The 14,853-nt window shown below is 40.7% G+C and overlaps 1 protein-coding gene across 1 annotated transcript in view; it reads left to right on the forward strand.

Annotated features, from left to right (window-relative positions):
* Nucleotides 1-14,853, forward strand: part of TRPM6 (transient receptor potential cation channel subfamily M member 6) — a 123,544-nt gene that overhangs the window by 76,492 nt on the left and 32,199 nt on the right. Inside the window, exons 23-29 of the mRNA XM_026652362.1 lie at nucleotides 298-472; nucleotides 1,162-1,276; nucleotides 3,190-3,389; nucleotides 9,141-9,273; nucleotides 11,150-12,300; nucleotides 12,472-12,584; nucleotides 14,119-14,242. Coding sequence (XP_026508147.1) covers nucleotides 298-472; nucleotides 1,162-1,276; nucleotides 3,190-3,389; nucleotides 9,141-9,273; nucleotides 11,150-12,300; nucleotides 12,472-12,584; nucleotides 14,119-14,242 — 2,011 coding nt within the window. The remainder of the gene's footprint in view (nucleotides 1-297; nucleotides 473-1,161; nucleotides 1,277-3,189; nucleotides 3,390-9,140; nucleotides 9,274-11,149; nucleotides 12,301-12,471; nucleotides 12,585-14,118; nucleotides 14,243-14,853) is intronic.

Raw genomic sequence — 14,853 nt, forward strand, 5'->3', positions numbered from 1 at the left:
TGTTCTTTTCATCTGGTCCTGGTAACTTATTACTGTTTAGTTTATCAATTTGTTCCAAAACCTCCTCTAATGACACCTCAATCTGGGACAGTTCCTCAGATTTGTCACCTAAAAAGAATGGCTCAGGTTTGGGAATCTCCTTCACATCCTCAGCCATGAAGACCGATGCAAATAATTCATTTAGTTTTCATTTATTATTATTTAAATACATATATGTGAAAGCTGTGATTTGTACTCCCACTCAGAATGAATATCACTATTTTAATACAGCTATCTGTATTTAATTTTTCCATGCAGACAGCAAACATGTTCTATATTGTGATTATGATGGCAATAGTGTTGCTGAGTTTTGGGGTATCACGAAAGGCGATCCTTTCTCCAGAAGAGCCTCCCACCTGGACTCTCGCACGAGATATTGTGTTCCAACCCTATTGGATGATGTTTGGTGAGGTCTATGCTGGAGAAATAGATGGTAAGTAATCTTGATGGGACTACTAATGTGCTTAAAGTTAAGTATGTGCTTAAGTGCTTTGCTGGATTTGGGTCATACAGCTTGGGCCAACTATAAAGTCCATACTTCCTCAAAGCATGTTGGTTTCAGTGTGCATCTTATGTTATCTGGCTATATCATGCATGATCAGAAAGGAGAATATTCCCTTTCGGATCTTTGTTAAATCAGCTTTAGAGCCTTAAATTTAACCTTGTAAATGAAGTCACAAAGCCCATGACAGAGCACGTGGGAGCTAATGACAAAGCATTTTTCATTCAGGGGATCCTGCTTTGGAATGAATTTCTGGAGGAGATTAAGTCAATCCAAAATCTGACCATCTTGAATAAATACTGCAGAGCCTTTTCACCACAGCAAGAATTACACTCATAACATCGAAACCCCCATCTACCCAAACTGCCCCCCACAAAAACCTGTAACAAACAAATGTTTGTTGATTTGTGATTTGAAGAGGTCTAAAATTTTTCTTAAAAACAAAGGGAAAACTCCTCAGTTGGTATAAACTAGCACAGATCCTCTAAAATCACTAGGGTTTCCCTGCTTTACACCAGATGAGATCTGTCCTTCTAGAATGAAACGCGTATTAAATATTAACCTACCAGGGCTATGCTGATTTATGTGGTAACTGTGGTTTTCATTTCCTTTCTGTGAAGCTTGTGAATTAAATGAAGACTGCCCTCCTGGGTCCTTCCTGACGCCATTCCTCCAAGCTGTATACCTCTTTGTACAGTACATCATCATGGTCAACTTGCTGATTGCTTTCTTTAAGTAGGTACCAATGAGATGTTGTTGCAAAACCAAACCAGTGGCTATGCTACAAATATTTCTACAGGAGGATCCAACAAAAGCCCCCCCCTTTAGCCTATGATAAACCCCTAACTTCCAGGGTGTACTTGTGCTTGTAAACAGGTGGAGGTTCTGTCATTTGGTGCAGTCTAATCCACCCTAAATAAAAAATGCTGCTTTAATCATTATTTTTAAGAATCATAGGGTGAATTTATCTCTGGCATCCTTTGCATCCAGAGATGGGAAGTGCCATCAAAGACAGAGTAATCACCACAATTTCTCTTCCAGTTTGGTGGTGGAATTTTAATAAGAGGCTCCCTGGAGACCCCTCCATTGCACTGAGGTCAGTTTCTCCTGACTGTTAATGCAAAAGAGCAATGCATATAACTAGAGCACTGGCAGTGAAGAACAATCCAAACCTTCTAAACAGTTTTTTTATTCTATAATTTCAATATTTCAGTGGAGAATTTCTTTCAAATCTATTCCCAGCCATAGATTAAAAAAAAAATCAACTTGAAGAAATGCAGTGATTAGAGTTCAAGGCAATTGAATGATCAACATCCATCTTTGTTTCCATTCCCAAACAGAAATTCCTGTGCTGAAATTATGGCAAGGCAGGATTTCTTTTTCATATATAGCTGTGAACAGGGCCGGCTCTACTGTTTTTGACGCCCCAAGCAGCGCGCCGAATTGCCGCCGCGGATGGCGGGGGCAGTCTGTGTGCTGTTAGGGCAATACGCGCGTTTCCGCGGCGGCGGCAATTCGGCGGCAGCTTCTGTCTTCAGCCGGAAGATAGAAGCCGCAGAATTGCTGCCGCGGGCAGCTGAACATAGAAGCTGCCGCCGAATTGCCGCTTCCGTGGAAATGCGCATGCCGCCCTAACGGCACACGGACTGCCCCCGCCGTCCGCGTTGGCAATTCGGCCCAGAGCGGCAAAAACACACGGACTGCCCCCCCTTGCAGATTGCCACCCCAAGCACCTGGTTGGAATGCTGGTGCCTGGAGCCGGCCCTGGCTGTGAAATTGCAGTGTGAATTATTTCTATATTTAAATCTTCAGTAGCAACGATGTGCTAAACCCAACATTTCTGCAGTTTGGTTTCTTTCTCATTGGACAAAAATTGGTTATCCTCAGTACAGACTTAGCAGTACATCTAATTATTCTCTCAAAAACAGAACTGATGTTGTTATGATTCACTTTTGGGTCTTCAAGAGCCAGGTGTGATCAGGCAATTATAAATAGATTGAAATGAAAGCTGTGCCTCAAGACTGAAGGTCACTTTCCAGAGCATTGGCCTGTTGTTGTACAATAAACTGTTGGATGTTTTTTTCAGTGCCAACTTTAGCAGTGTCACTGACCCCAAAGAACCCTTTGCAGGAGAGCCTTTTGAACTGCTGCTGCCTGCTGTAGGGTGTTGGTGGAAGGAGACATGGAGAGGGAAGTGGAGGAACCAGTACTGAAGAACAATTTCCATTCTGCAGCATTGTTTTGTTACAACCATTTCCCTGGCTGCCAGTCCTGATTCCGACATTTAATCCAGTTCAGATATTCAGGCAATGTTGAATTCTTGAGATTATTTGACAGGGAGGAGGGAACTTGAAACACTCTGAGATTTTCAAAGCCACCTCAGTGGGTTTGATGCACAATTCCCATTAATTTTAATGGGAATTGGATGTCCAAATCTGTGAGGCAACTTTGAAAATGTCGGCCTCTGTGCATTGTCTGCCTCTACCTGCTGCTGCTTTGTTAAATTAAAGTTGCTAAACTGATTTACCCCATTTTAGGATTGGGCCCTTTGTTTCAATAGTGCAGTGTATCTGGAGACAGGCATCTTGTGTTATCAGGTGTTCCTTACATGAACCTCTCTCTTTTTCTCCCCTCTCCCTGTTTTACAGTAATGTTTATTATGATATGAAATCCATATCAAACAAGCTCTGGAAATACAACCGTTACCGCTACATCATGACGTATTACGAGAAGCCATGGCTGCCACCGCCTTTCATCATTCTGAGCCACATTGGCCTCCTCATAAACCACATCTGCCACCATCGTCCCCCAAATGAGCTGGATCAAGAGGAAGGCGATGTTGGACTAAGTAAGCAGAGGGCAAGTTTTCCAGGCCTTCTGCTGGGGGGCCTACAGGAATAAGTGATCAGGGATGTTTTGCTAGCCTTCCATCGCCTTGTTGGTGGGCTTGATAGTGAAAGGGACACTTGCTGAGGTTTGTACTGTAAGACCTAATTTGGCTATCAGCCCAGACCAGTAAGGGGTTGTGTCACCACCTGCCCTGCAACTCTGGGTGCCTTAAATGCTATGCTGCTGTGCCTCACAGCCCTGATGCTAACAGCCCACATACAAGTATGCAGGTCACACCCTGGCTTCCACCATCCAATTACTTTTTGCAGAGTGAGCCCAACACCACCCCAGTTCTGAATTTCCCCCATATCTGCTGATGTGACAATCTGCTGAGGTTCAATGTTTCACTTGCTCAGGCAAAGGGGGTGAGTTTTTGCTACTGCTAACTTTTGTGGTAACTCCCTGACGCATCAACTTGTCAGCACACTATTAGGATTCTGCCAGTCCAAACGTTTCCTTGCTGGCCACAATCCGTGAACCCTAACTCCCGAATCCCCCAGTGCTGACCAGTCCTCTCCTGGAACATTGACAGACATTAAGTTCATTGCTCCTTTAAAGAGACAATATGCTGCAGCTCACTAATTTAACTGGGGTTTGACAAACACTCTTATTTCAATCACAGCATTGAAATGGTTTATAGTAAAATTAAACCAAGTTTATTTAACAAAAGGACATGGGAGTGGGTGATACCAAATATAAGGAATAAAGGTAGACTGGGTTACAAGCAAACACAAGTAAAAATGCACTTATAAGATTAAAAATTAATTTCAGCAAGTTACAATCTTTGCCTCACCTATATTTGGTTCCCAAAGACTTCAACCCTCTTGGTTGAAGGATCAAATGTTCTGTGGTTTCAAGAGCTCTGGACCCTTGAATCCCTCAAGTGAGAGACAACTCAAATGTCTTTTTGCCCCATCATATCACCCCAAAGTTCATTGTCTCTGTTTCAAGGGCCAGGAAGGCTTCCTGCTATTCTTTCCTTCCTGTGGACATCCCACCCCCGTGCTGATTCATGTGTGTTAGGGTTTCCTCTGACACCTTATCCACTCAGGGGTATGTTAGGATGGTTTCTGAGACCATATCCACTTGGTAGCCCCTGAGACCTTATTCACTCGTTTCCCAAGAACTCAGCTCAACTCCAAACTCATCACTGAGGTTCATTTATTAGCATACAGTCAAACTATATGGAGCTGATAAGACTCGTGTGGGGATGGGTACAGTGTATACCACACATACAGAGTACAAAATTATTAATCAGCTTATATACACATTCAGAAACAAACTGCCACATGTGCTTTCTATTCTACGTTGTATCACACGCTCTGTAACTGGTTCATTAGTTTCTGGGAAACAATCTCTACACAGATCACAAGCTGTTTATACACCGCACGTATGCTATCTCTTGCATATTGCTTATTGCCCTACTATCTCTTTTCTACTAGCTACATATTTTACATATTTACAAGGCTACTGTGAATGCACACTTTGTTCATTGTTGCATGCCCTTGCTCAGAATAAATCTACATTCCACACTTTTTTTTCTTTTATAGATATAACTTTTTCAGTTTAATCATATTTCTTTCTCTTTTTGTTTTTGTTTTTAAGATGTATTACTCAGCAGCATATTCCCAGGACCACAATGGTGGCTATTAATTGTATACACATTAATAATAAACTTATTGTTTGAACCCTGGCTTGGAGGCTAACCTCCTCTAGGATAGCCCACCATAGGTTAACTGGTTTTGCAATGCTGGTATAACCATCTCACTACTTTGTTTGGATATGAGTTGGGTGATAGGTACCAGCTGTTCCAAAGTGCATTCTGCAAACCCCTGATTTTATTTCTGCTATTTCCTGAACCAAATGAATTACAAGTTTATTACTGTATATACCACATGCAACAGCCTTGGACATATTATTATCGTGATCAGCAGTTCTGGCCATTAAGTTTTTAAGATCCAGGCTTAAGGGAGGATTCCCAAACTTGGCTACTACTTTTAAAACATCCTTTTGCCTATATTTCAGTCACATTATTAAAAAAAAAAAGATAGGAGATATAATGTTTGTATCACCACAGGAAATTAAGGTGTGAAACAGCACATAGGCCAATTAAAATAACATTCCTTGGGTCCATACTGGAAGTGGCCCCCTTCAGCTACTACACACTACTTGCCATTCCCAGTATACATAGTGTTTATTTCACCAACTTCCCAGCATCTCATCTATACTGTGCAATTTGCAGACTGTTGCACCACAGTGAACCCACATGCCGGCAACTCTGTCTGTAAGACATTACACATGCACATGTAAATGTGCCCCAGGTGCAAACAGCAATACAAGTTGCAGATGTAGTCACTGTCAACAACTTAGGGCGGACGGGTAATCTAGTGAATATGGCACTGGACTGAGACTGAGAACTCCTGGGTTCAATACCCAGTTGAGCCACAGACTTCCTGCATGATCTTGAACAAGTTGTTTAATTCCCCATCTGTAATATTGGGATAAAATGTCCCTATTTCACAGGATTGTACCTACATTCATAAATTTGAAAGCCAGACAGGGCCATTATGGTCATCTAGTTTGACCTCCAGCATAATACAAGCCACAGAACCTCATCCAGTAAGACAATACTCAGTATTAAGAGGATAAAATCCATTAATGATTCAGGTCCTAAGATAGTATGTGATGAGGCCATATAAATACCGAAATAGACAGAGATGTCCAGTAGTTAATAGTGGTCAGGAATCTATGCCTGATTTTTCAGGAAATGCAATTTCTGACCCGTGCACCTGACCTATTGTGCAATGCTGTACACAGGTGGAGTTTTCCTTCTTGGCTGCTATAGCAATCAGGCAATGATGACAAGAAGCATGACATTTGATAACCCCTATCTCAGCGTGAGTAAATAAAAGCTGCTTATAGATTTAAAGGAGCCATAAAATGAAACCATTCAAAAGATTTGGTTATGCAAGTGAACAATATAAGTAACAGGAAGTCCCTGCTTAGCTAGTTTCCTGCCCACATCCAAAATATCCTCTTTAAATTAGACACCAATGTTGCTGTTACTTAGCACCAGGATGCTCTACTCCATAGTAATGGACAACTTTATGCTTTTTGGAATACAGTGCATTGCAGTATGCATTCTTTATGCTTATAATGGGGTGTTTCACAAACACATCCCAGGTTATTGATAATCTGTGCTTGCTGTGCTGAATATGTATCCCTAAAGATATCAGTTATGGTCAGAACTGATAACTGACGCCATATTCAGGATTAACTAGTTAGAGTTTAACCACTTCACTGCTAGTCCTTGTTTCAGCTCCTGTGCTGTGGAAGGATGCAGCATCATTCCTTTGAAGTAGTAATGTTCCTCTGGAATATTTGCATGCCATAAGTGAGTAAACTGGCACATGGGACAGCTTGTTTGTAGGGCACAGAAAACCTAAAAGAGCTGTTTAGCTCACTTAAAGGTTCTTTGAATAGAGAGGCTATTGACTTGGCTTCACACATTTTTTCAGACAGTTATTTCAGGTATTTGAATTTGCTTACAAAGCCAAAACTATATCGAAAACAGCTTAGCAAGTTTTTTTCTGCATGAAGTTAAAGTTCTGTAGATCAGTGTCTATCCAGGACATAGGGAAACTGTGCCACCCAGTGGAAAATGAATGCATATACAAAGGCATGGTAAATGGAGGTTTCAGAGTAGCAGCTGTGTTAGTCTGTATCCGCAAAAAGAACAGCAGTACTTGTGACACCTTAGAGACTAACAAATTTATTAGAGCATAAGCTTTCGTGGGCTACAGCCCACGAAAGTCGGATGCATAGAATGGAACATATATTGAGGAGATATATATACACACATACAAAGAGCATGAACAGGTGGGAGTTGTCTTACCAACTCTGAGAGGCCAATTAAGTAAGTGAAAAAAAACTTTTGAAGTGATAATCAAGATAGCTCAGTACAGACAGTTTGATAAGAAGTGTGAGAATACTTACAAGTGGAGATAGATTCAATGTTTGTAATGGCTCAGCCATTCCCAGTCCTTATTTAATCCTAAATTGATTGTATCTAGTTTGCATATCAATTCCAGCTCAGCAGTCTCTCGTTGGAGTCTGTTTTTGAAGTTTTTCTGTTGTAAATAGCCACCCGCAGGTCTGTCATTGAATGACCAGACAGGTTAAAGTGTTCTCCCACTGGTTTTTGAGTATTATGATTCCTGATGTCAGATTTGTGTCCATTAATTCTTTTGCGTAGAGACTGTCCGGTTTGGCCAATGTACATGGCAGAGGGGCATTGCTGGCACATGATGGCATATATCACATTGGTAGATGTGCAGGTGAATGAGCCCCTGTATCAAACTGTCTGTACTGGGCTAGCTTGATTATCACTTCAAAAGTTTTTTTTCACTTACTTAATTGGCCTCTCAGAGTTGGTAAATGGAATCATCCAGACAAGCACAGAAAGATCATGGGAAGGACCTATTAGATTATTGAGTACATCTCACTGCAAAGAAGGATGTAGTACTCCAATAGAGGATGTACCATGTATTACAAAGACACAATAAAATCTTTTAATGTCAACCTTTGCTAACCATTGCCTCACAGTTTCCGCACAGTTACCACAGTGTAGTGGGAAACTATGGTATCTCAGACATCACTATGTGGTAACTGCTGACAAATGCTGTCCATTGCAGTATAGTTGCTAGAGACCATGGCAAAAGAAAATTTGAAGACCAAGTAAAAGGAATTTAGGTCTATTTTTTAAAGAAAATTTTTGCCAAATGCATTGTGTGAATGGAGATATTATAGTTCCCAAATCTGAGAATCCCAATACATGAAGAAACATATCTCTGGAGTGTTGAAATTCACTTTGAAGTTGCTGGAAAAAAAAAAAACACCCCCCCCCCCCCCCCAAAAAAAAAAAAAAAAAGAATTTGGAAGATGTGGAGAAGAAAACAATGAAATATCCTGAAGAGAAGTTCTCCAGATACTGACTAATTGTTTGATATTGTTTACATGTCTTAGCAGTAGCTTAGACTTGACCAATTCTGTGAAAAAATCTTTTATTGGCCTACTGTAAGAGTAGTCTCAAAGCATGCAAGCTTGTTACATGTATCTGGAGTTGTACATTTAAATATGTATTGCAATATCCCTTGGTTAATATTTGTATACATATGAATGTTTGAAAGCAATTAAGTGAAAAAAGTGAAAAAGAACTCCATGACCACCTATCACACTGAATGTTTGAAAGAGCCCTGGTTGCTATAGCTGGTGTAAATTCTCTTTAGAAATGTTTTGAGACAAGGTAGAGCAGTCATATGAAAGAAAAGCCTCATAAGTAAGTCATATAGTGGAAAGTATTGGGTATTAGGTATAACTATATAAACATAATGCATGAAAATACTGGAGAGAAAAAGTATCTCTAAGATCAGTTATTTGGCTGTGCATTTTCAAATCTTTTTATAAAATGAGTCAATATGCAAGAGGGCATGTATCAGCTGCCCTTTCTCTCCTTGGATTGAGAAAGATGCTATAAAGCACATATACACATGTTTGGAATGTACACACATCACTAGTCTCCATATATAAGCACAGTTTCAAGAAACGAAAGGAAATATATTTTAACAGTTTCTTTCTTTTTTTAGTAAAGCAGGGCAAATGAATTTCTTTGTCAGTATGTTTGGTACCAGCTATCATCTTATTTGTTTAGAACTCTACCTGAGTGATGAGGACTTGAAGAAACTTCATGAGTTTGAGGAGCAGTGTGTGGAGAGGTACTTTCATGAAAAGAATGAAAGCTTGAATTCCAGTGACAGTGAGAGGATCCGTGTGACATCAGAAAGGTATGAGGGATTTGCTGCTGCTGAAACCTACCTAGAATGGGTATAAAAGACTGTTGGCTAACTAATGTTTTGAATACAAAGTATAGTTGCTCCAATATATGTGTGCGGGGAAAGAGGAAAGGGCTTATATAGCCCTTTCTCCCACCCTGCATCCATAATGTATCTATTTAAACTAAGTGCAAAGTGTGACTGGTTAATGGTTCTGGCAAAAATGCACTCCCACATGTGCAGTACATGAGCAGTTGAGGGTGTGGCTAGGGAATCACACCATTTTACCTTTGCAAACTATGTACCACTAAGAGGATGGTAGCGGGGTGGAGCATGTGTAACACATTTTTATTTGCAGGTTTATTAATTACCAGTGATGAGCATTCTTCTCACAGTGACCCTAGATGATGTATACCTATCATTCATGATATGGAGACCTAATAGCTACCGCCCGTATGGAATTACTTTTGTTATACTTTCAGCTACACTTCCTCCCTCTAGTCATAACATGTCAAAGGTGTGCTCATTGGGACTTCCAAAAGCACAAGTGCTGGCCTAACTCAGCTTCCTCATTCCCCAAAACTCCTATTGACTTCAATGGAAGCAGAGTTAGACCAATGATGAGTGCTTTTGAAAATCTCACACAAAGTGTCACCATTGAGCTATTAGCATAAATTTATTTTGCCTAGTGAAATGTAGCCCACTTAACACATTACCTACTCATGGACTTCATTTTCCATATACCAAACCAAAATGCATACAAGAAAATGAATGAGTCTTGTAAAAAAAATGGCCGATAAAAAGATAGATTTGTTCATACAGCGAATTTCTATTATACCAGGAAGATCTGAGTTAATTGAAAACTGAAGTGATAAACAATAGATCAGTTAAATGAAAATGTATTTAGCAGAATAGAAAGAACCCCTCTTAAAAGAATACTGCTTAGATGAATAACATTTTTGGATCACCAAGGTTTCTTTGTAGCATGATTTCTATTCAGCACAGCTGCTGGTTTAGATTCTTGGAGGTATCCAGATACGCTGCATCCTTTAGATACCTTGCTGCTAATAGAATGCAGTTACTCTTGTGTACTGCCTGCTTCTAGTTTACTGCCTTTGTACATTGGTGGGATGACATATGGAGAGATTATATGATCTAATCTATCTATAGCTAAAACTAAGAAAATCATTTAGTTAAAATTAACTTATTGGATCATTTCAGGTTGGGAACTTCTCACAATGTACATTAAGGGTTTGAAGGCCTTAAAATACTTTGCTTGACTGGCAGATGAATTCTACAGAGAAAGTAAAAGGTAGCATTCAGATGTATAAAATATGAACCAAGGTGGCAAATAGATCCTCTGAAAAAAGTTCTTTCCCCACCAGGTTTTTATATGTAAGAAATGAAAAAAACTAATCTGTAGTCCTGTGAGCCCTTTTAGAGTGATGATTTGTTTGTTTTTTTTGTACAAGAAAGAAAGAGACCTCTGAAGACAGAAGGGCTCACAAGCAATTTACCCATATTTTCCAGTTCTCTCTTGTTCTCCATGATCATTAACTTTGTGCCAGCAAGCGGTGGTTGATTTGAATGTGTTAATTATTAGAGTAGATTACCCCCCATGGAAAAGTCAGTGTAAAATTCATTTTAGGCTTTCTAGCTTTTAGCCCAGTAGTTCTGAATGTAGATCATGAATCAGGTTAGTTTATCATCAGATAGAGGTGTTTATGAAGATGGAAACCACGGTAGAAAAATAGGAGTGGATTGTTTAATTAGAGAATGGTAAAGATTTTCTCTGTTTTAATGTTTTTATTCATCATTTGGAATAAAGGAATAAAATAATACAAAGATTTCTTCCTTATTATTTTAATATGGGTGTGTTTTTCCCTAGAGTGGAGGAGATGTTTTTGCTGCTGAAGGAAGTGCATGAGAAGGTGTTCTACATCAAAGACTCTTTGCTGTCCCTGGACAGCCAGCTAGGACACCTGCAGGACCTCTCTGCCTTGACTGTCGATACCCTAAAAGTCATTTCTGCTGTAGACAAGTTGCAGGTAGAGGAGGCCCTGCTGGCTGAGACAAAGCACCGAGCCTGTAGGAAACTGCCACATAGCTGGAATAATGCCATGTATTCGAAGACTTTGAGCAGTTTGGAATGTTTGAATGATAAGAATTACAACTACTACAGCATGCCTCCTTCCCTTCTAAGGAGCTTGGCAAGAAGTCAGTGGTCATCAGAGTGCCATAGCCACGTTGTTGAAACTGGGGACTACAAGGACGTGAAGATAGCAGGCGTCCAGAAAAAGCAAGAAATAGAAAGTGACACACTCACTTCTGGGGTATCCTCTGAGAGTAAATCAACCCCTGGATATGGACAGTTCCTCTTGGTCCCACATCAGGGAGCAGCTTCCACTGAAGAGGTCCACTTGAATTTGTCCCTTCCAAGCACTCCTGCCAAGTACAGGCGAGATGATTTGGCAGCTAAGCAACAAAATAACCACGGTAGCACTGCATTGCACCAAAGTTTGCAGAGTACTAATCTCACTGAAAAAAAGGCAAAAAATTGCCAAGAGAGACAATGGGACTCCATTATTCAGTTACCATCTGAGAAGGATAATGGGATTGTGGTGGAGCACTCTGTGAGTCCCCAGCCATCTGCCACTGACAGGGAGACCTTAGTGCCCTCACACAACTCCAGTGAGGAAACCAGAGGTGGTTATGTGAACTGGGGGTTCTCTGAAGGGGATGAAAAAGGAGTTGTATGCAGTGAGAAAAGGCAGCAATCGTGCATGCATTCCACCTGTAACAGTGACTGCAACTGCACCCGTGGTACTCCACAGCATGTCCAGATAAAAGCATCAAAATCCTTCTCCTACAACTCAGACAAATCAGGATATGACAGTGACACCTCAGAGCCTGAGCCCATGTGCCAGCGTAGCACCATCTTCTGGATCAACCCACTCAGGAGAGACTGGACTTTCCACAAGAGCAGCAGCTTTCAATCCCGCAGGGGAGAGAAAGTGGGGAAGACCTGCAAAACCAAAGGTAGTAATATTAAAATATTATATTATGATAGCATCTTTCACTGAGGTTTGAGGAACTGCACGGGGGAAAGGAAGGGGACTATTCTTCAGTTTAATATTATTTATTGAACCTTCACTTTCTAATCAAATCTTTGTTGTATAATAATTTAATTTTGTTTTTCTTTACCCTCAGAGCTATCAAAATCTGCAGAGTTGATCCCGTCTGTATGGACAGAAGCAAAACAACAGAACAGAGACAGACAATCCCAGAAGGACAAGAAGAAACAAAAAACGCTTCAGGTGCCGGTAGGTACAGGTATAAGCTGAATGCAATGTTCTCAATCTGCCTTGGTAGCTCTTTAGTGACAGTATTGTACTAGGGGATAGTAAAGTTAGCATTAATGCCCACTGGGGTTTTAGCCCTGGAAAAGTACTGCAGTCATGACCAAACTGGAAAGCCCCTAAATAATTAATCCCAAATCTATTGTCTTGGTTTGTTTTTGTTTAAATTCTCTTTATTTATAATGTTTAGTGGCCCAATCCTGCACCCACCGAAGTCAGTGAGAGGTTACCATTGACTTCAAAGGATGCAGGATCAGGCCCTAAATCAGTTTTGTGTGGTAAGGACTCTTGTGCTCACTTCCTGATTAAGGCCAGGGTTTGGGAGGGTGCACTTGAATAATGGGACAGAAGGAAGGAGCAGCTTCAATCATGCCATCAGTTGCTGACAGTCAAGATCCAAGCTTTTCTGACGGGAGCTTGCACAGAAAAAAAGAAAAGCCCCTTCTTTGCCTCCAACCTACAGCAATCCAATGCCCCCTTCCCTGAGTCCTAGCTGCTTTTTAAGGGAATGTGGAGTGCATCAGTATTTTTTTACAGATTCCCAACATCTTTGTGAGCTGGAGAACTGTTATCCCAATTTTAGTGATGAAAAAGCTGAGGCAGAGGAAGGTTTAACTTCATTACTTAATAATGGCTTATTGTGCAGGCTAAGCAGAGTTATGAATAGAACCCTGAAGTGCTGATTCCCATCACTAGACAGCATGATAAACAATTCTATTTTAAAGATTGTGTATTAAAAAGTCACAGGACTTTCATTTTAAATATCAGCTGACCAGCTTTGTAACATTTTCTATACACGTGCAATGTGTTTTCCGCAACATGTAGCAAATACAGAAAATATTTTTCTCAATTATTGTATTTCATAGTGGCTAGAGCTGGAATCTAGGAGAGAGAAAACCCTAGGTTTCATCCTCTGCCCTGTCACTTGCCAGCTAATATTGATCAATTCTCTGTGTTTCAGTTTACCAGTCTATAGTAAGGGAAGAATAATACATTGTAATCTGAGTTATCTGAAAGACCCATAGGACACCAAAACCTTCAAGTTCCTTTCTGCTCTTCCACAAAATATTATGTGCGGAATTGCTTTACCATATAAGCACTTCAGCCAGCTTTGCTTCCCTCACAGCCTCTGGTCTTCCTTGTCCCTGCACTTCCCCTGTTCAATTGTTTGGCCTTGGGCAAAGCCCGGTAAACCACTTCTATTACTTGAGCATCATTTTTCTGAAGGTCTGAAATCTGAAACAGGGTACCAGGGGCTTTCCGGGGGTGTTTGCATAGGGGAGGTTAGGATAACTAAGGGTACGCTGCACTCGTCTTTCTCATGGAGGTATTTTGAGACTTATTTCACATCGTTTGTAAAGCATTTTGAGACCTTATGCAAGCGAAAATAATTATTGTTGGTATTCCTCTTGCAATGATTCTAAGAATCATGCCACAGAGAAGCTGCAGAGCTGCTTGTCTTATAATATTGAGTACAATTTTTTCTGTCCCATGCCAGGTGATTACAGTGGATGGTTGTCCCCAGAGCACCCAAATGAGCTCAGAGCCAGCAGAAAGCTGTTTCTTGGGTGAAGACAAATACAACAAGAACTGGCTAACTGTATCTAATTTCAATCAGCTAAGTATGTAACATTCTTCAGCTGATGAAGCTCAGAACTCTTGAATAAACCAGTAATAGTTCATGAGCCTAAAGTGTCACCAATCACTACCACCTCAGGAGGCAAATTATAGGGTCAGATTGTGAACACACACTGTACACACACTCATTCCTGCCACTCAAAGGGATGGGCAGACAGAAGCATGGAGTGGGTGGAGTCTGGGCTCCATCTTCCTCCAGTTTGCTGGCCACCACAGCTGAGCTGTTCCAGGAGATGGGGTAGTAACTTGCTATTGTTGTGGTACTGTAGCAGATTACTACTGCTCAGGAGTAAACCGGGATTAGGGAATGGAACTGTGTCTCTGTGAGGCATGATTCCTGGCCTGGGGAATTTCTGGAGTATCACAGCATCTCACTGTACAAGCGCAATCTAGCTGCTATTGGTAATTTTTGAAGAGGTTTATGGTCATAGGTATTACTATGATACTGTATGCATTGGTAGATTAGCTGTTTTTTGGTAATTTTCATCCATTTGATGTACCAACCTTCTATTTTCCATTTGCAGCATAATGGATAATCAGCCATACATTCTTAGGTTACTCAGATGTCATTGCTCAGAATACATTCTTCATTGAG

The sequence above is a fragment of the Terrapene carolina genome, unplaced genomic scaffold, assembly GCF_002925995.2.
Source record: "Terrapene carolina triunguis isolate 2854851 unplaced genomic scaffold, T_m_triunguis-2.0 Scaffold113, whole genome shotgun sequence".
NCBI lineage: Eukaryota > Metazoa > Chordata > Testudines > Emydidae > Terrapene > Terrapene triunguis.